The sequence below is a fragment of the Mauremys mutica genome, chromosome 14, assembly GCF_020497125.1.
Source record: "Mauremys mutica isolate MM-2020 ecotype Southern chromosome 14, ASM2049712v1, whole genome shotgun sequence".
NCBI classification, from domain to species: domain Eukaryota; kingdom Metazoa; phylum Chordata; order Testudines; family Geoemydidae; genus Mauremys; species Mauremys mutica.
The window spans coordinates 38,032,251-38,055,274 of NC_059085.1; the positions used below are offsets into that span (position 1 = coordinate 38,032,251).

At 39.1% G+C, this 23,024-nt stretch overlaps 1 protein-coding gene across 1 annotated transcript in view; it reads right to left on the minus strand.

Annotated features, from left to right (window-relative positions):
- MLYCD (malonyl-CoA decarboxylase) overlaps window positions 1-23,024 on the minus strand; it is a 49,642-nt gene that overhangs the window by 21,532 nt on the left and 5,086 nt on the right. The window contains exons 2-4 of the mRNA XM_044987148.1: window positions 11,273-11,385; window positions 8,063-8,219; window positions 7,219-7,368 (exon numbers count right to left, since the gene is read on the minus strand). Of these exons, the coding sequence (XP_044843083.1) occupies window positions 7,219-7,368; window positions 8,063-8,219; window positions 11,273-11,385 (420 nt within the window). The remainder of the gene's footprint in view (window positions 1-7,218; window positions 7,369-8,062; window positions 8,220-11,272; window positions 11,386-23,024) is intronic.

Sequence of the window (23,024 nt, forward strand, 5' to 3'; positions counted from 1 at the left end):
ATTTTATAAGATTCTTGTGACAGTTTCCAATATTGTAAGATCATCATCATCTGGGACTATTTAAAACTTGAAAAGAAATCGTTAAGAATGGTAGTTCTTTAAGTGTTTAAACATTTCTTCTTAAAGTTTGGCTGTAAAAGGTGTTATGTGAGGAGATAGAAAAGTGCGAAGCAAAATTTCATGAGCCAATTAAAGTCTGCAAGTCAACTAGCATCTTGGCACTACAGAAAAATAAAATAGCTAGAACCCAAATAAGGAAGAGTTGTTTTTACAAAGATAAATAAATAAATAAATAAAAAAAGTCAGATGTGGGATTAAAAAGTGGCTTTTCATAGATTCATAGAGTTGAATTTGTCTGACTTTAGCTTTCTGACATTGGTTCCCTTTGATACCCGTTATTTTTTAAATGGTTTTCATTCAAAATCATGGAGACAAACCAAAATACTGTTCTAAGGTGGAAAAAGTGAGATGCCTTCTTGTAGGCAAGGAGAATATTTCACTGCAACAGAAAAGTAGTGGATAATGGCAGCAGAAACAAAACTCTCTTTCCAGAGCTTCACACAGAGTAAGACTATCACTATGGTATGAGGAAAGAGGCTAACTGAACACATCATATATATTGTCATTGATTGCCCATGTGGCTAGAATAAGATACAATGAGGCAGCTTTACAACGAGGCACCAGAAGGAGAAAAAGGTGGTTGTCTGTGAATCTGAAATTTCAAGAAATCAATGAACCTGCTGCATCATTCGTTCAATACCTTAAAAAGTTTTCACTTTATTTAATGCCAAAAAGCTGAAAGAGGACAACATACAAATTAAAATAGCATATCATCTCTTTGCTACACACTGTTCCGTTACATGGCAACTCTGCCAAAATTAGGTCACCTTTCTTACAAACAGCACAATTATGTAGGCGTACCATGCATCTCATTTATTTAATACTCTTCCTGGTAAAGTACGTTGAAAGGCTAACTGTATATACATTCCTAATTTTTGTCTCACTAATATAAACAATTTTTCAGTACATTAATTCCAAACTTCTTGTGTAAATCTCCAACAAAATCATGCTTTCTTGAGTAATAATGCTGCATAGCAGCATGTGGCATTTTAATGATGGGCAAAAGAGGCCATCGTTCCAACCTCTATCAGAGAAGGCAACACTTCCAACATACTCAAAATCAACTATTGTTAATCATATTGCATGCAATGACAGAAGAATCTGTCATGATATAGTAGGACTATCTGGGACAGTACATTTTCAGCACACTGACCCTTGGTAATCTGGGTTGCTAAACAGTGTTTTAGCACCTACATTACTCCACATCTACACAAATGACCCATCAAGCTACCCTGGCAAAAGATGCTTTATCTACACAGATAATCTGTGCATCACCACAAAGCCCAAGGAGTTTGGAATATTAGACAGTACTCTGGTGAATACACTAAACACCCTAGACAAGTACTGTGCAGCCAACCAACTGTATGTAAGCCCAGCAAAGATGCAAGACAGTGCATTCCATCTCAAAAACCAAGTCGCCAAATGTGAATTCAAGGGCAGCTGGCTTGGGACAAAAAACTTACTCATTCCATAAATATATACCTTGGTGTTACTCTCGACTGCACACTCTCCTTTAGAGATCATATTGAGAAAACTAAAGCCAAGGTTAGCAGATGAAACAACATTCTCAGCAAGCCAGCTCCCAATAGTCAAGCACCTACCACTCAGTACAGATCAGCTCTGGACTACATGGTATTGCCTTAAATGACTCCGCACTGGAGTTGGCCAGTCTAGAGATGTGATGACCAAGAGATGCTGTGACTGTGGCAGAGAGCCTCAAAATACGAAGCATCTCCTGCGATGCCAGCTGTTAAGCACACATGCTGTTCCAGTGACCTGGAGGATTGCAGTGAGATTACATGTGCACAGACGTGATGGGAAGCAGTATTGAGACATGATAAAAGATCTAAATTACTCACATGAATCTGTCAAATTCTCAGTGGTTTTCCTACAACATTTATTTAAATAATTTAGTTTCCAGCATCACCAAAAATTTTAAGCACTACCTCATCAGACTTTTAGGAGAACACACATTCTATAAAGCAGGTGAAATAGTTCCACATTCAGCAACATTTGCAGAGGGGAGAGTATTTTTGTTTAAACAAATATGGTTTAAACATCTGATCTACAGGAATGACAGTCTGGCAACAATGACAAGTTAGGTATATTGAGTAATGATTAAATATACCGTATTTTCATGCTTCTGTTTTCCACAGAGTGTGACTATTCAATAAATTCTAAGAAATTTATCTTTCAATTTCTGCAAAAGAATGGGAGTTTACCAATTCTGTAAATGTTAACTAAAAGAAATATTGATCTCTTTGTAACTTAACTAGTTACAAAGCTGCCCTAAGTGTACTGTAAAATTCCATCCATCCCCTCTGGAATATCCATGACTAAGACATTTGTTTCATTTGAATGAATAGCATTTGCTGACTCTTCCTTCCTAATCATTAGGTGAGCTGACACCTTGACTTGTTCCCTTAGTCACAAACCTTTCTTTTCAAGCAAATCAGCATCATTTTGGCCCCTTTGCTATTCATTACATTAAATTTGAGCTGTGTAGTAGCCAGTGGAGCTGCAACAGACTGAGATGTTTTACATTCAATACAGTGCTGCTATATCTATATTATTTCTTTCTGAAGAAAGCTCAATCATTTTCTTCTTGATTCTACTCAAGTTTGTGATTATCCAACTCATATATAACTTCCTGAAAACAACAACAAACAGGTTGTTGGGAAACTTTTTAAGTGCTCTTCTGACATACTTAGCCTTTTTCATCTTTCTAATAATAAAACTTTATGGAAAACATAAGCTGAAATGAAGCCCAAGTTTTTCAGTCTGAGGCAATTAAGAACTTGGAATTTCACAAAAATTCCCCCAGACAAAGAGAAAATGTTTCATAATCATTTTGAACAAGCTTTCAACTCAGTTTGTAGTCTACTTAAAGGTTATTCTTTTATGACATTAGAACAGATTGAAACAGTAAAACTGATGGCGACCCCCTGTGCCATTTAAATTTAAAAAACACTGAATACACAAATATTTCACTCTCATATAGAGCTTTTCATCGGTAGATCTCAAAGCGCTTTACAAAGAAAAGTAATAAATTGACAAATATTTATGTACTGACAAATATTTGTCAAATATTTATGTAACATCCTTCAACACGTATGAATACAAAACATAATTATAGATGTGTGTTGTGAGGTCTAAAATTAATGTCAAGTTTTTTCCATTTTACAGGTTGATTTTCAATTGCTAACAATCCCTCTCCTCCCATCCCAATCTCTTCATTTTTGGGTTGAAATCAGTCACATCTGTTCTCAGTTTGATTCACTGTTTGGGTTTTTATTCTGTTATTTTTTAAGATTAAGCAAAAACGTTTCAGTTGTCTGAAAACCAAGATGGTGAAAAAAATATAATTCATACAATCCCCTACCATTATTAAAAAAAAAAATAGTTAGTGACCTTTTTCAGACAGCACTAGTATTTCCACAGTGGGGAATATTAGAATCTTTAAAACCTTGCTTCAAGAAATCTCATTATACTTATTCCATAATGCAAATCCATCAGAAGTATTTCTATTTCCAACACATTGGCAAGAATTTATTTGAAATAATTTTCTTTTGCATACTTCAAACATGAAGGTTTGGGGCTTTTTTGAGAGAAAAAGGTGTTCCTTCTGCTCACTTATTTTGGTTTTCATCAAATATATTTCCCTATTACCTCTGATCTAAAAACTAGTTACAGAACAGACCAAGAGAAACAGAAAATAGCTCATAGCCATCCATCACAAGGGCTTTTACAAATCATGATTACACAATCAAAATCTTCAGCACACTGATACATAAAAGCACAGTGACTGTATTCCAAAATAAACACATTGTTCGGAAGCACTGTGTACAGATGATCAATTTGTTCCTAAAATTTTCCAGATTCCAATACACAATTAAATTATAGCTCCAGTATTCTGCCAAATGCTCAGCTATCAGGTTCTCACTAATTTTTACATTTAAACATTTTCAAGATGGCAACATCCAGAACATGGTCACTTCCTTAGGAAATTAAAAGTTACAGAGGCTTGAAATTAAGTGATTTTGAATTAATCAAATATAGTGGAGTGTAAACAAATAAATAATAGTACATATTTTCCCACATTGTCATTATACCCTTTGTTTATTCTCCCCAAGGATTTTTTTTTAAATCAAGGCATGAGAATAATATTACAGACTAATAATATTAATATCTATGGGAATGACACCCAGCAAGTAGAGCAAAACACAGCAATTTAGTTTGGCACTTAACATGAGCAAGCTAAACTTTTAATAAGACAACTTCCTAAGTGCCTGTCTAAAGCCAAAATTAAAATGTTTAATGCCTATAATGCTTGGATTTTGAATTTCTCTGTAACAACACTATGAATCCCAATTCAGGACACCAAAGGATTTCTAACTTTGTAGGGTCTAATTCGTTAAGTTGCTGAGAATCTTCAGCTGTCATTAAAATCAAGGGAGAACACCACTTTGCATGACAGGGTTGTAACACTGTCTGTAAATTTCACTCCCCATCTTTTCCAGATACTTTTGTGATTAAGTTCTTTAGTCTCCACATCTACGAAGAGATACAGTGAAACCCCGCTATAACGTGAATTCGGATATAACGCAATAATAAGGTGGCTCCAGCTGCCACCGAAGCAAAAATAAAAAAAAAGAAAAAGAAAAGAAAGGAATGTGCCTTCCCCACTGCCTCTTTCTCCCCTCTTCCCCCCCCCCCCCGCTTCCCCTTTTGGCGAGAAGAGCCATTTTCCTCCCAAGCTGCTCCTCGCTCTTCCTCTGCCCCTTGCACATCTCCCCTGCTCTCCCCAAGTGTTTCCCTCTCTTGCTGCATGGCTGAGAGCCCCCGTTGCTGGAGCAGGCTGACAGTTGGGAAGGATGCTACAGAAACAGTTGCATGAACTTTGCTCTGAATATCAGCAACTCCTCAGTGTCAAACTCTGCAATCGGCTCTCCCTCTCCGGGTGGAGGGGAGTCAGCTGAGCGCCTTTGTACAGCTCCCCTGAGAGCCGCTCCAGCCCCAGTCTGCCAGGTCCCAAAACTCCAGTTTTCAAAGTCCAAACCCAGCCATTCTCAGGCTGGTTCTGGCTCGTTTAATAGGTTGATTAGCTTGTGCTGTCACTAATTATTGCTACACCCTTTCAGTTACCGTTATGGGCAGTTCTCAAATGCAAGTCGTTTTCTGCCCAAGAGAAACTGACCAGCTTGAAATGGTAAATTTTCATAATCCCGCTATAACATGACCCTGCATTTATCACGATTATCATGTTATAGCGGGGTTTCACTGTAGTTACAGTGAAAGAGAGGCTTGTTTGCCTCTCAGGCATTAAACATCCCTACATTTAAATTGGTAGTTTTGCACTGAAACTTTTCAGTACCATCTTGAAAAAAAGCAAACGTGACTGCATTTTTAATATTTTAATTTTGTTGAATAAAACTTTACTTTTAAGAAGTTGATAACATAAGTGTCTGATCTAACACCAAGTTCATACAGAAGTGGATCCTGGAATAGAAAGCCAAATTTTTCCAAAACCCACAACAGATTCTGGGCAACCCCTGGGAACGTAAGTGCCTGACCACATGCCAAGGTTGCTTAAATATTAACCTAATAAAATGAGAAGTCAGGATTTCCTAATGCCTCTCTCAGTAAGAGTATTGTTTAATACTAAACATTTCTTATACTATTAATGCTTTCACTATATTTTATCTACCTTGCTTACAGTTCAAAGCAATTGTTTAGTGCAACACTAAGGATCAATGCATTATTCTTTTGTTTAAATTCTTTACAAAACTAACTGACCCATTAAAGTTCAACTACTTCACGATGTATATGATTCTGATTAAAACAGGAGTCAGAATATATGTACTTCTGATAGCCCCAATTTATGTAAGGACTTATGTATCTGTGTGTATATGCTCCAATACTCTATCTCACTAAACTAACACTTCCAAAAATGTTAGTTCAGCTTAATAGGAAGAACAGATCCTCCAACAGTTATTCCTAACAGCTACAAGAAAAATAAACTCTTCTCCAAGAGTCTAGAATAGTTAAAGGTGGACGTGTTTGTTACAACAGGTAAAATAGCAGACACACGGAGACATTTTATTTACAATTACAACACAACTGAAAGCTCAAATCCATTAGTGCTTTCACATGCTATTTCTAAATTCTTATAACAATCCAAACTCCACATCAATTATTTGGGTTCACAATACAGTGCTACTCTATTATAATTAGAGGTGGTTAGGAAATTTTAAAAAGGGAAGATTTCTGTGTGCGCGCGCACACATACACACACTCCATTTTTTGATCAGCTCTAGTTAGAATAGGAGACATGTTGATCAGTTAGTTGTTCACCTTGCAGTGAAACATTTGTAACAATGCAAAGAAATTGCAAATGATAAATAAATAGCTGCAATTACTATAATAAATAAACCTAGACTTATCTGTAATAGTCTATTCCACAGTTCTCTGTACTATGCCAAAATACTACATTCTAGACCAACGTAGAAACTAAATATCTATACTAAGAGTTCAACTTTGACGGTTTAAAACAATCAGGTAAAGAAAAGACATTTTTGAGGAGGAGGAGGAGGAGAAGGAGTTGTACCCTGGACTTGAACCACAAGGGGTCTTATTTTACACCTTCTACATCAGCTTCTAACCTCATTATTTTCAAAATCTGAACCTCAAACATCTAATTTCTTTGTTTTTGGCAACTAATAAGAGGGGTATGTATATCTATCTATCTATCAATGACAAAACATACTATAATGCACTGAGAAAAAAATCTGCATTCAGATAAGAGAAATCCCTTGTAACTATGTCAGCTAAGAGGTATTTTGCTAAAGAAAGCTACCAAATGAGTTGAAGAGAGACACGTATTTCTTAAAAAACAGAAAATCAAGGAGCCAATATTAAGTTTTAGTGCCGATTTACTAAATACAGTTTGGAAAAAACTTTTTCAGCCCTTAGAAAGTCATCAAAGACTTAATGGGAATCCATGGCAGCTCTACATCTTGAGTAATGAGGCAAGTGACTACTTGAAAAAAGAGGGACTTCAGCAGGACAAAACCCCAAAGTGTAATTTACCACACCTACCTGTAGTTCTTTAACAACTCGTTTGATGAGGTGAGTCCCCAGTTCTACACCCTGAAGTCCCTGCTGAGTCAAACTGATTGAATAGAAAATGGCTGTAGTAATTTTGTTCATATCTTCTGTTTCTAGAGGGGGAACCTCTTTCACTATGGTCTGTGAAAGAAGAATTAAAAAATTAGTAAGAGTTACCATCACCACAAGACTTATTTTACTACTTTCTAATTTACTAATATCGACACTTTTTCCATTCTCTTACTGTATTCAATCTATTGAGACAAAGTCAAGCTCTAGCACAGTATAAAAGATATTCTAATCACCACATCCTACACTCCGAATCCCCCCTGACCGTTCCTCTGCCTAGGAGCAGCAGGGACATGTTGCCGCTTCCAGGGAGCCACGTAGGGAGCCTTCGCCAACCAGACTTTCACTGAAGACCAGAAATGCTGGTTGGTAAAGATAACACAGCTTTTACTGTACTCTGAAAGCTAGCTCTCTCACCATTACTATAGAAAGCGGCAGAACATGAGGGGGGTGGGGAGAGGGCAGCAAGAGACCGACCACCCATTACTGGCAGGTATCATTAACACAACAACCAAAATAGAATTTTTCTTCAATGAACAAAGATTCCTGCTACTTATTCTAAAACTGGATTACAATTCACATTACATCATTCACTAGAGTTATTCTTGAAAAAATAAGTAGTATCATTAGTAGCACCAAGAACTTAAACTCTCATTTTGAAAATCCAAGTTAACACAGACTTCTGATCCATTCTGAACCAACTTTTTAAAACAAGCCTATTTAGCAATTTAAACATTGGAGTAGGTATGGAATATGCTGACTGTACCTGGATGCTGCTGGAGATTTCATTGGTTAGTGCTACATGCAAGACTATCAATGGTTCCCTGGGGATTGCACAGTGGGCAAAAAAGTAGCACCTTCTATATGACCCAACTCGACGCTTCATATCAATCCAGTTTCTGACAGGATGCACTGCTTCAGAGCTGTATAGGAGGTTAAAAAAATTAAGATTTTCATCTAAAAAAACAGAATTCACACAACCCACTGTATCAACCCAATGCTGTTCCCATTAATGTCAATGGCAAAACTCTTATTGACATCAGTAGGGCAGGATCAGGCTATAAATGAGAAAATGAAATTCACCCTCAAACTGTAACATAACAGATTTTGTAAAATATCTCTCACATACACACACCCTCTGTCTGTCTGTCTATAGGCTTCTCTGGAACGTAAGTTCCAACTTGCAGTTTGTATTTTACAGAGGAGACCAGATTAGATCACTGTGCCACTGAGTCATTGAAAGACCTTGGGTACATCACATCCCCGCAGCCATCAGTTTCTACAACAGTACAACAGAGATCACCCTTGTAAAGAACTTTGAAAGCTTTGGATGAAAAGCACTACATTAAGCACAAAATGGTTCCTCCTAATATTACTGTCTATCCCAGTGGTTCCCAAACTTGTTCTGCCGCTTGTGCAGAGAAAGCCCCTGGTGGGCCGGGCCGGTTTGTTTACTGGCCGCATCCGCAGGTTTGGCTGATCGCGGCTCCCACTAGCCATGGTTCATTGCTCCAGGCCAATGGGAAGCGGCGCGGGCAGAGGGACATACTGGCCACCGCTTCCAACAGCTCCCATTGGCCTGGAGCAGCAAACCACGGTCAGTGGGAGCCGCGATCGGCCAAACCTGCAGATGCGGCTGGTAAACAAACCGGCCCGGCTCACCAGGGGCTTTCCCTGCACAAGCAGCGGAACAAGTTTAGGAACCACTGGTCTATCCTAATGGAATGCTATTTTCAAATACATTTAAAAATCAAACCTCCTCATCCCATCCTATTGCTAATACTTTTGTTGCATGTGCACAGAATGGTGTCATTTTTAGAAAAGGGAATCTAGATATTAGTGAAAGGATTTTATAAATTAATATTTCAAAAGGATTCATGTAATAGTGAAACAGGAACGTGAAGTCTCTCCTCAACTAGTTTTAGTACTCTATTCAAATCCTTTAATTTATCAGTATCCACAGATTAATCACATATAGTTTTAATTAAACTAAATAACTTTTATTAAGAAGTTTCTGTAGAACACAAATTCCCTTAGTCGTCTTTTTAAATACTCATTTAACAAACACTTTAGTCTTAAAATTGTTATGCTCCAGTCTCTAGTTTGAAAGACTTGGATTTCTATTAGTTATTTTTGTTCTGCAGAACACCATTGTATCACCATTTTATTTTCTTTGTGATACAAAGAACAGGTGAAGTTACCTGCTCTCACAACTCTTTCTTAGAGATGTTGTTTTCTTGAAAGCTTTTCTTAGAGTTCAAGTATGGCAAAAAAATTCAACACAATAGAACTTTGATTCACACATTTCCAACTGAATCAATTTTGAAGATAGAAATAAATATTGTTGATTGTCAAGGCACTTGTATAAACTTGACCTCAATTTACAAGAAAAGCTGTGTTATCCAGCACTTTACAAACCGGAAAGCTCTATAAACCGGCATTTCAGAAGTGGGTGCAGCGTACGGGGTCTGGGAGGGAGTTTGGACGTGGGAGGGGGCTCAGGGCAGGAAGTTGCGATGTGGGAGGGGTTTTGGGGTGCCGGATCCAGGCGGTACTCACTTCAGGAAGCTCCCTGCAAACAGCGACGTGTCGGGAGAGGCGCGGCCAGTCAATTCCATGTGCTGCCCCCGCTTCGCCCCAAGCACTGGCTCCGCAGCTCCCATTGGCCAGGGACCGCACCAATGGGAGCTGCAGGGTCGGTGGGGGCAGCACACGGAGCTTCCTGGCTGCACCTCTCTGGACAGGTCGCTGCTTGTGGGGAGCCGCCTGAGGTAAGCACTGCCTAGATCCGGCAGCCCGCACCACAAGCCCCTGCCCCAAGCATCCACCTGCACCCAAACTCCCTTCCAGGGCCTGTGCCCCGCATGCCCCCTTCCTGGCCTCCCAACTCCCAGCCTCTTCCTGCATCCAGACTCCTTCCCCCTGAATTAACCAGAATTTTTGACTTACCCGTTCCCCAAACATGCTGGATAACAAAGCTTTAACTGTATATTTTATACTGGATTCTGCATACTTTAAATATCAGAGGAGTATTAGTCTGGATCTGTAAAAGCAGCAAAGAGTCCTGTGGCACCTTATAGACCGGGGTCGGCAACCGGTGGCTCGCGGCTCGCCAGGGTAAGCACCCTGGCGGGCCGGCCCGGTTTGTTTATCTGCCGCGTCGGCAAGTTCGGCCGATCGCGGCTCCCACTGGCCGCGGTTCGCGGTCCCAGGCCAATGCGGGAGGCAGGAAGCGGCGCGAGGCAGGAAGACGTACTGGAGCATGAGCTTTCGTGGGTGAATGCCCACTTCGTCGCATGCATGTAGTGGAAATTTCCAGGGGCAGGTGTGTGTGTGTGTGTGTATTATATATATATATATATATAAGCAAGAAGCATGCTAGAGATAACGAGGTTAGTTCAATCAGGGAGGATGAGACCCTCTTCTAGCAGTTGAGGTGTGAAAACCAAGGGAGGAGAAACTGGTTTTGTAGTTGGGTAGCCATTCACAGTCTTTATTTCAAAGACACAGGAATCTTTGCTGCTTTTACATACTTTAAATGACCACTATACATGACTGCTGAAGAATTACAATAATATTTGATTAGATGTATGGTCTTGGTACACTATACTGCCTCCTTACTGTGTAGAATTCACCAGCAGCAGAATAGACTTGGGTGTCTTTTATGGCCATCAAAAGAGATATTCTTCTTTGCTCTAAGCATACTCTCCCAGAGCCTACAACTCTAATTTATGTTGAAAAAGACCATAAGTATGAATCATCTCACACCCCAAGGATATTGTTTATGATCTACATAATTCTGTTAAAATCAATGCATGTGCTAAATAATATGCATAAGGTTGCAATTCTTTAATCATACTTTGCATTATAGCATAGGAATGCAATTTCTTGAAGTGGGACCTGCACAAGGGCCTGCAAAAGGGCCAACCCATTGTTCAAACTACATCAACAAACATTGGAAATTCTTGACACTTACTCACTAATCTTTTGAAGCACTTCACAAGGTGACTGCCAGGTGACTCGCTCCAGGCTTAGGAATCCGGTAGAAAACCATTCCGAAAGCATGCTCCTTAGCATGCCATTCATTTCCTTGAAACAGGAAGAGAAAAACTGACTCATTACTTTGAATAAACTGGGTGCAAGATAACAACCTAGGAAAAGGCCATCTATTTCACTAATGATTTTTTGTTTACTTTTTACCATTACCACACTGGAAGTTTTAAGCAAGTTATTGGGTCCATTTGAGAAAGCTAATTGCAAATCATCTGAAGCTCAAATAAATAGAAATTGTTTTAATCTAGAAATAAAATGAGGAAAATGTTTACAAGATACTATGCAGACATTCTCTACGGCGCGCTGCAGATTAAAACCCACCACAGTTAAGTTGAAAAGGACACACCAGAACAGCATCTGAGTGGTCTTCAATCCTAACAAAAACTGAATCTCAAATCACATGTTTGCTCAGATGCATCAATTAGGATGCCAAAAACAAATCAACGAGAAGGGTTTCAGATTGAATGTCTCATGTAATATTCTGTCTCAATCTCTGCTGAATACTAAGCAGCTCACATATTAGGAAGGTTATTAGATCAGTATTATGGTCAACATTCATAGATACCACTTGTCAACCAGGTTTAAAAAGTAAGATTCTCTAAGAAGCAAGCAAACCACTGAAGAATTTTTAAGTCACTTGCATATTACTCTTTGTTCACTACTGTTTTTGGAACTGTTTTAACCACCTCTTCACTGCTGGCTGCACAAAGAATAAAATGGGTAAGTATTATCTATTCCAATGCTACCTATAGCACTGACAAAGCAGGAAGGACCTTTTCTGTATTGTTACCTTCAGGACTGAGATTATGTAGGTCAGGTGAAAAAAGCTTAGCCGAGTTTGCTTGTAAACCTTGGCAACTCAATTCTAGGGTTACCATATTTGAACTTTCAAAAGAGAGGACACTCCATGGGGGTAGCCCCGCCACCATCCACTCCCTTCCACTTCCTGCCTCCTGACTGCCCCCCACAGAATCCCCAATCCAGCCAACCCCCGCTGCTCCTTGTCCCCTGATCCCCCCCTCCAGGACCCCTACCCCTGACTGCCTCCTCCGGGACCCCACCCCTTATCTAAGCCTCCCTTCTCCTTATCCCTGACTGCCCCCCTAGGACTCCACCCCCTACCTGTCCCCTGACTACCTTGACTCCTATCACACCCCCACCCCCTAACAGGCCCCCCCGAACCCCTGGCCCATCCAACCCCCCCCCCCCGCTCCCTGTCCCGACTGCCTCAACCCCTCTGCACACCCCAGCCCCCCAACAGCCGCCCTCCCCCCCCCGGAATCCCTGACACACATCCAACTCTCCCTGCTCCCTGTCCCCTGACTGCCCCCCAGGGCCCCCTGCCCCTTCTCCAACCCCCCAGACTCCTTACCGGGCTGCTCAGACCGGCACGGCGCGCTGAGGCTGTGGGGGAGGGGGAAACGGGGGAGGGGCTCTGGCTGCTGGAAGCCCCGATGCAAGCGGCTCAATCCGGCCCAGCTGCTCTGTCAACCGCGCTGCGCTCTGCATTGGGAGGGAAATCCCGGACCTTTTTAGATTTTTACAAAGTCTTCTCGAACGGCTATTTAAAACCCCAAAATCCCAACATGTCCGGGATAATCTGGACATATGGTAACCCTATCCAACTCACACATGGATGCTTCTGCTTTAGACAGATGCCCCTCAAAGAAATGGTAGGGAATACTGTTCACAGATAAACTAGTTGGGATATCAATCCTTGAAATGTTGTAGTATATCAGCACACTGACCTCTAGGGAAACAGAGTAAAACTCTCTCTGATGTTGCAAGACTTGAGTTTGTTCCAATTTATTGCTATACTCTGCCTGACCTTCAGAGTATTCTGTATTGCAGTCAGTAACCAAGTTTCCAGAGAATCCCCTCCAATATTTCATTCATTCTCTGGTGCTGCTCTGTTATGCCTAAAGGAACACTTTAAAAGAATGAATATAAAATAAACCACCACACACCATTTTCTAGATCACTAGCAAACAGATCATCAGAAATCACTTAAATATAATAGGTGCTCAGGTTCATATCACGATGACACGCATTAAACAGCACAAATAATTTTGCATCCCAAGTTACAAGATCTTTAGTTGTAATGTGCTATGTATTACTGTCCCTCTGTGTTTCCCATTTGAAGCGGAACATGATAAAAAAGTTATCAAAAGAAGATTCTGCAGCATAAAGAAAGAAAAAAATAGTAATGGGTAGGTTTGATTGATTCAAACAACAAATGTACTCATACCCTGGCTGTGTAAGGTCTGCAAAGACTTCCAATGAACAATCAGAATTCAAGTGACCTGTATCTCAAGAAGGTTAAATTTCAGACAGCTGTCTGTTGGACCACATACAAGCACATTGTTGAGGAGCAGATGTAATTATGTACATTGACTATTCCATGCAAAGTTTCATTGCCACAATTATGAAGACAAACTCATTCCTGATATAGTTCCAGTCACTTCAAGGGACTTGCACTCTGGATGAATTTGCCCCACAGTCTCCTTTAAAAAGATCCCAAAACTACTTAAAAAACACAAAAAATAATTTTAGAAATACCAGTTAATAAAGCTGGCATGAGTAGGATATTTGCATCTCATTTTTATACGTTGATTATATATTTATAATCACCCAGTGTATGTTACCAATGCCTAATTATTTAGTTATTAAATATGCATATTATGGTTGTGTCAAGAGATTTTAATCAGGACTTCAATGTACAAAACATTTTATAAACATAGTAATTGGCATGTCCCTGACCCAAATTACTTGCATTTTAAAATGGGAATCAACTTATGAAGGATGTGGGTTGAGGAGACAAATCTCATTTTATATACATATTAATTTATACCATAATATTAGCTTTCCCTAACTACCCATCAGTCACCTGCAAGATGGCCTCTGAGCCTAGCAATAAATTGTTGGCAAGTTTCATGTCAGCACGAGGGCAAAACAGATCTTGAAAGGTGATATAAAAGAGAGGCTAGCAGTTTTATAGATCAGGTCAGGACGGGGATTACAAACTGAACATAAAGCACACCTCTTGAACTCCCATCTCTTAGCTTTAGTATCTCGCATCACAGATCTGAGAACAAGTGCCAGCATGTCTGCACCTAATGGCCCCCAAGTTTTCTACTACTATCTACAAACTATGAACTAACAATTAACTTATCTAAAGGTAGGCACTTGGAAACTGTTTCCAGAGAGCTAGGTCTGACACTCAGCCAGTGTTCCTGGTCTGTGCAATACCACACAGTCTTATGAAACCGAGGCACTTGGGGCTCTCTTTTTATATCCTTGCCTGCAGAACATCTGGGGCCCTGAGGGAGAGTGCATGGGTGCTCCAACAGGTGGAGATTTTCCATTAATCCTGCTACACCAGCAGCACATCTCCCATTATTGGAAACGTACAGAGGCCTAGTTGAAGAATTTCAAAATTATACATGTAGTTCACCTGCAATTCAACAGTCCCAATCATTCTCTTTCACCTCAGAAAGGTTAGACCTTGGTCAAGATGGTCCAATTTGAAAGATCCAAGCCACTAACTGATGTATCTTTGTATTCCCTGGTATCTTTGTTTTTATTGTTTGCACTATAGATATATATGCAATTGGGCAGCAGTAGTAAGGTTACCAACAGTATGAACAGACATGGCTCAAAAGCCTTACTTCACACTATTACATTTTTTACAGGGCACAGAAATACAGCATTAGAAATGTGGATTCCATAAATATTTACTTGTCTGTACTCTGGTAGACCCCAGAGCCACACTCTGCATTGCTGTAAATGAGAGCACATGCAATTTAGAATATAAAGACTTTACTTTAGCACTATGTTTAACACTCTGGTTTTAGTAATATTTGAGCATGACTTTTGTCCCAGTTATGACCATAGAAGACAGGTCCTTCGGATTTTGTCTGTTTGAATACTCCTCATATTTTCCCCTTTGGCTCCCCCCCCCCCCAGCAGAAATACTAGTTTTAGGTGGATTAATTGTGACCAATCACAGGAAGCACCACTATCTAGCTCAGGGGTCGGCAACCTTTGGCACACGGCTCGCCAGAGTACACTCCCTGGCGGGCTGGGCTGCTTTGTTTACCTGTTGCGTCCACAAGTTCGGCGGATCGTGGCTCCCACTGGCCGCAGTTCGCCGTCCCAGGCCAATGGGGGCAGCAGGAAGCGGCAGCCAGCACTTTCCTCGGCCCATGCCGCTTCCTGCTGCCCCCTTTGGCCTGGGACAGTGAACCACAGCCAGCGGGAGCCGTGATCAGCCAAACCTGCGGACGCAGCATGTAAACAAACCGGCCCGGCCCACGCCATGTGCCAAAGGTTGCCGACCCCTGATCTAGCTAGTAGTACAATAACAATTTGTAAAGTTTTCTACTTTCAATTCTTATGGTTATATCAGATACTCACGCAGAAGAAAAGTTTTTTCTGGAGTATCAGATTTTAATTTCCTATCTTCCATTTATTAAACCACTTTAATAAAAGACAGGCCTGACATGGCTGAACATTTTGCATCAGAGAAACAGCTGAAATACTCAAGAGTAAAATAAAATTGGGAATAGGTTAAGGGGAAGAAAAGGAAAACAAAAAACTGGTGGAACAGCCAGAGAAAAGGAGATGGACAGCAACTGTCGAAGATGAGTCAAGGGGGTGCGGGGTGGAGAAATCTAATGATGGTCTTATTTTAAAAACCTCTACTTTCTGGGAGCCATGAATGCCCTTTTTTTTTTCCTTCTTTTTTTACATTTTTTGCATACAAAACATTTTGGCCTGTTATCTTTCTCTGCTGATTTTAATGTGGATCTAAGCAATTACATCTGTTTGCAACATTAGGGTCTATGCCAGTAAAATAACCAAAAAAAGAAATGAAATCAAACTAAATGTATCCCCATATACAAATGAACAAAGCTAGTTATCTTTAGTTTTGCTAGTTAATAGTGAGCTAGTGAATAATGTAAAGCTATTGACAAATTTATAGAATGTGTAGAGACCATTTTATTAATTCTAACCTTGTAACTTCAATCATTTTTATATAACGTATCAGCTTTTATTATGACTGACAAAATGTATATGATCCTTAAAAGATAAACTTCTCAAGATCAACAAGGAGACTAAAAACTTTTCAAATAAATGTGAAGACTTTTTTTCTGAGATCTTTTTCCTGCTAAAAGATTCACTTAGTGTAAGTTATGGACTTCATATTTCACTTCTATAACTTAGCCCTTCCAAAATAACAGTTCTAAGAGAACACTGAGATAAATACAATAGATCCTTCATTGTGTTTAGTCTTAAACCTGGTTTTCAGCAATAGTTTTTACCAGCAAACAAAATATAGTGAACTTAAAAACCATAACCTGAAAGTTTATCACTTTTCTGTGGACTAGATCAAAAGAAATAAAATTTTACGGCTGCTGTGACTCAAAATCCCCATAGCAAACTTTTCTACAATATGCATAATATCCCATTACTAGAAGATCTCTGGACCTCAGGATAGAAGATATAAACCTTTAAATAGGATGTGGCCACACGCAGAGGTTAACAGAAGTCAGCTGCCTAAATCCCATGTAAATCTGGAATTGTTTTGAGTACGGACAAGTGAAGCAGCAGCATATGAATATAAAATTCAGCAAAGGGGTTAATAGCTTTGTAGCAACAATACACACCAAAGTACACGGTTGAATAAAATAATTTCAAAAAGTTATATTATTACAGTACATTATTATAATGAATTTTATCTTCATTTGCCTTCATCTGTGTTACAGAAGATTTGCAGATGCAGAATTACTTTCCAAACTGAAATGTTAATTCTTAACCCTAACCAAAGTATGAATCTCCTGCAGTGATGTTCTGTGACTATTTTTTTTACAGTAGTTTATATTATAGTCATAGTGTACTCATATTTAAAAAGCATCAACCTACCAGCTGCCTGAACAGAGCATTTTTTACGATTAAGTACAGTTGAGCCACAGACTTTTAGGATGAATAATAGATCTATTTAACTTATTACAACAGTCAGATAAAAATAATTCTCTGGTGCACCCTAGTTCACTAGAAGGTTTTTATAAACAACTATTTCTTGAAACACTTTCCAAAAGTGTGTGAACATTTCCTATAATATCCTAACTAAAATAAAAGTGGAAATGTTTTTAAAAGGCACACATCAAAGGAAAACGCTGTTGGCCAAAGTAATTGATACAAATAATCCAAAATGAAGACAGCTTTTATCACAAAAAGCATGTTTTATCCCTTAAAATACCACGCTAGTAAAACTCTAATTTTGCAATTCCAGACTCTTCTTGCAGCCAATCTACACTAATCTACCTAAAGTTATAATTAAATTAACTTTTCCCAGAAAACCTCCTAGAGCAAAGTTGTTGATACTGATCACAGTAATGGAGTTTGCAAGGTAAATCCCCAAATCTTTGCTTTTTTCCCAGACCTCATTTGCAGACTCAATCAAGTTTGCCACATTTCCTTCACATGAAAAATTTGCATATTCAAAAATCTCCCTTCTCACTTCCTCCCACCCACAACTTTAACCTTTACTAACCAGGTTATTTTAGGCAATGCATAAACTTCTGAGGCTGGCATGATCCAGTGACAAAGCAAACGCAGTAGAGACTGTTCAAGGACCCTAAAACAAAGCAGACTTTCACCTTCAAAGACTAAGTATTAGGACTCCTTTGCACTCATGGACTTTCAAACTACCTCCTTTTAGTGGCATCTTCCATACACGTGCTGAAATGGAAAGTTGTTTGGGATTTTTTGAGGCATATTTTACAATACTACCTAAACCCTGCTGTAGATCTAAAAAGGCCACATATCCTTTGCCACACAAAGGAGGAAGAAGTCAAAATCCAAAGTCTGACAGACTTTGCTGGCTTTCCTTCCCAGATGAAATTCTCGATCAGATTTAATATCATGTGTCAGATGTGTCATTTTCCAGCAATGTATTACAGCAGGTAGTTTTCTTTCAGTTGTACGTCCATCTGATCTATGCCCTAATTAGCAGGACTGTACAAAGAGTTATGTTTATAAACATTATGTTAATAAAAATCAAGTCTAATATGACTGAGAAACAAATGCATAACACAGAACAGAAATTATGTACATGACGTTTACTTCAAAGTACATATTTATGTTCTTATTCAAGCACATGCCCAAATAAATCTTTATTAGTCTTTTAGGTGCCATCGGACTCCTTGTTGTTTTTGTGGATACAGACTAATATGGCTACCCCCTGATACTAATCTCCCACTAGTCACAATAGCTGAACTACTGAATTCCTGCCGCTTGGCGGGAAGCAGGGACACAGACTTCTAGAGAACCATGAATGCTATTGCCTCCAGAGTGTGGAGTCCTAGGGCAGAGGCTATTAAGGATTCTATTAAATATCTGCCAGACGAGACCTCACCTAAATATCATTTCCATACAACCAGCAAGTAATGTCCTTAACAGGATTTTAACAACAAATTAATAGGTGATGCTGTTCCTTTACCGGTCACATACACATAATACGCTTAAGTGAAAAAATGAGAATGGGGCCATAAAGGGCCAAATGGAAAACAGAATTAACTCTCACAGGGTCCCAAACTGCAAGAGAATCCTGCTATTAAAGCAAGTTGATAAATGGACTAAGGAAACATACAGAAAATTAAATTTGGCACTCGGACTTTCATAACTGAACAAGTTACTTTGTCATGAAAAGAAAAACTTTTTTTTCCTATTTTTGTTGCAGAGGAATAAGGGGGGAAAAAATCAATGATGAAAAAGGAATCTGTTGTAAAGTAAGTGCATCATAGTTTGCATTATTTTCATTTATAATCTCCAGCCTGCCTTTAAAAGATAAAATTCTGTTGCTGCAGTGCTTATGTAATATTTTCTGATGGTTGGCCTTTTTCATTAATTTAAATACAACTTAAATACAAACAAAGGACTTTACTATTCACACTAGTTTTATGAATACCAGGTTTACTGAAGAGGCCGGAGGGCAGGAGTGTGCACTGCCCCACTTCCCACTACATCTGTCTCATCTTCAATAGAAAAGGAATACAGTGACATGGGAAGGAAGATGGACAGAAAGGACACTTCCAATTCTTCAGTTAGTAAGAACACGTATTGGAAGCTTTGAATATAATCAGAACCTTCCAAGGTCCCTCAGTAACAAACAAAACAAAATAGACACACACAGATGTGAGCAAAAAGATAACCTAAGTCTACACTGCAAAGAAAAGCCCACCGTACCAAGTCTCAGAGCACTTGTAGGGTTCAGCAGGATTAAAAATAGCAGTGGAGATGCTCAGGCTGGAGCTTGGGCTCCGAGACCCTCCCTGCTCTCCAGGTTTCAGAGCCTGGGCTCCAGCCTGAGATCCTAATGTCTACTCTTGTTATTTTTAGCCCAGCAGCCCCAAACCATGCAAGCCCAAATCAACTGTCCCGGGCTGTGACACCAGATGCTGTAGGTTTTTCTTTGCGGCGTAGACATACTCCTAGGGACCAAGAGTACTAGCTTAACTCAAGCACAATATATGATATTTTGCAAGCCTCCCCACACAGCTCTTATACTCTACATATTCCAAACAAAACCCCCAAACCTCAACTACTCCTGATGAAACCATTCCATAGATAACAATAAAAACAAATAAATCTACATTTGTAAGTTGCACTTTCACAATAAAGAGATTGCATTATGGTATTTGTATGAGGTGAATTGAAAAATACTATTTCGTTTGTTTATAATTTAATCTTCAGAAAGAGAAAAGTTTGGTATAGGGAAGGTGTGGAGAGGGCTCTGAACAGCAAAAGGGAGAATCCAGCTCAAGAAACAGACTCTCAACAAACTTCACTCGTGTGCATTACAGGAGTCTATCAAGAAATTAACGACTCTATGGGGCATAGAAAAAGTTCAGCTTCTGTTAGGAATGTGGGAAGAAAGGGAAACTGGTAGGAAAGAAAAAACAATATATCCTGTCAGTGTTAAATAGCAGCAAAAACATCTCATATAAGCTTCTGTTGCTTGGCACTGATTTCCATAATGCCTGCTTCATTCAAAACAATCCATTTATTGAGACACTGTGTCAGTACTATTTTCAAAAACAACATTCTTCAATTGTCCACATGGCTTACTTTTATTTTGACTACACTCATGTTTGATGCTTTAAAGTTATCACACCTGCAAGATTTTTAATGGAAGGAAACTCTGGGGCTATCTCCTGGAAGAAAAACTCCCAGATTGTAAAACAGATTTCCCTTCTTCCCTCAGAACACCAAAAAGCATTTTTGTGTACTCACAGGGGAAGAGCTATATAGTTACTACCAACATAATCTACAGCTGAACGTTTGTTGCTAGATATGTCTAAACAGAAGTTCTGCAGCTGGGTCAGAAGTATCTATCATCTTCTATAAGTCTACCAGGAAAATATTTACTGTTTCTTAGCAACTAGTCACTGAAGAGTCTAGTCATTTTCTCTGGGCTGTTAGTCATGATTCCGCTGACTGTTTTACCTTGGAATACTAATCCTGGATACAAATTCCTCCATATTTGCAGGGTGTTCTTTTCTTTATACTATCCTCTATTCAGTGTATGTACAATGCCTCGTTCAATGTTTATGTTCAGATTCTTTGGTTTTCCTGCACTAAAAATTGGGACTATTCTACTCAGTTTCTTAGATTTTGTTCACTATAAATAAAATAGTCTTTTGAACTAAAGCTGCCTTGATAAGGCTCATGACAGCTATGCCACTTAGAAAAAAAAAAATCACCACTGTGAATTATGCATAAAAAGAGGTAGTTCAGTCACATCAGGGCATGGCACCTATCATCATCCATTAACCAACAACAGTATCTAAGAGTGGGATACAGCCAGGCACACAATACCTGGGCAGCGTGTCATTATGGAACTGAATCAAATGAGGTGAACACAGAGGGAGATTTGCCTCTCTGCATCTTAATGATTATTATCTCAACAGTGGACAAAAACGGTATAATTTATGCAAACACTTCTGTTTAATTCAGTTTTTACCATCAATAGGCTAAACTGGCATGATTTAAAAACTGGACCAACTAAATCTATTAGTTATCCATTACACTGAAGATATAAATACTCAGGTATAACTATAGAATGATACATGTTGCATCCATTTCACCATCAACTACACTAATAATTCAATAGCAATGCACCTGTCGTAGAGAAATGATCACTAAATGGTCTACCATCCTTCTATTTCAAACAATACCTGTAAATTTTGATGGAGAAATGGTCACATATTTAGTACTAGTATTGCAGAATCCAGCTACCAGCCTTATCTTAAGTTCTGAGAAGACTCTTCTGTGCCATTTTCTATAGTCTAGCACTCCTCTTACAGCTAGGAGGAAGACAAGAGGGGGCAGTAGGATTGTTTTTTTAATCATCTGCAGGCGTAGGCTCACTGGTTACTGAACCATCCTGGTAATAAAGTTAATAGGTAATAATTGGAGATATACCAATCTCCTAGAACTGGAAGGGACCTTGAAAGGTCATCTAGTCCAGCCCCTGCCTTCACTAGCAGGACCAATTTTTTCCCCAGATCGCTAAGTGGCCTCCTCAAGGATTGAACTCACAACCCTGGGTTTAGCAGGCCAATGCTCAAACCACTGAGCTATCCCCCGGTGTCATAACCAATACTGGGAATGAAGAATTGCTCTCAAGATACTCAAATGCTGTATATACTTTTAAATTTAGAACCCCTGTGTTCTGCCTGATTGTGAGATTAGTGGAAACATTCTCCTATGCTTTCTCTTTGGGAACCATGCATGCTTATTACCTACATTTTTCAAAAAGGTTTTTTTGTTTGTTTTTGTTTTTTTGAAGTGCTTGGATGGAGCAGTAGCCATCAGGAAGTGGTTGCAGTTACATTTTGGACTGTTGCGTATGTGGCCCAGACTTCCAGCAGATGCAGTTCTTCCAAGATGCCCTTCCTCCACAACTGCCAATTATTACAGGACTTCCATGGCTGTGCTCTAAAACATTAGATTGAGACTCTTAACATTGTAGTTAAAGTGGATAGCTTCTGACAGATCCAGGAAAACACTTCCCTAAATTCAGGCAACGAAATCTCTAGTCTAATTGCAAACCTAGAATGTTTCGGTGCCCACAGAACCATAATTCCACTCATGTGAAGAAGAAAAAAAGAGATGCTGAAAATAAGCACGTCACATATGCTCTTTACATGTTAATTCTTGGAAACAAGTTCAATGTAACTGGATGAAAAAATTAAGTAAATTTACAAAAAAATTACCTTTGTACAGTGTCACTAAGCACTAAATTGAATTCTGTTCTGCATGTCCACAAGATACTCACATCTAGATGTTGAAAATACACATTGATTTTAGGTTTTGAATTTCTCTTTTCCTTGTTAACTGCATTCTATAATAGAAACAAAAATTCTGAATCTGATTTGTATTTTTTTTTTAAATCTAATATTTTGATAGTTTCAGTACTCAAAGGACAGACTACTCAGGGGGTCAAATACAAGAGAAGTTATGTTACAAGTACATTTCATAACACTGAATTCGCTCCACGTGCTTTTATTTCAGAAGATGGCATGTCAGATTGTGCATTTCAGAATGTAGTTCTTTGTCATACTCCATAACCGATTATAAAAGACAAGAATGCATCTTGTAAACATTTC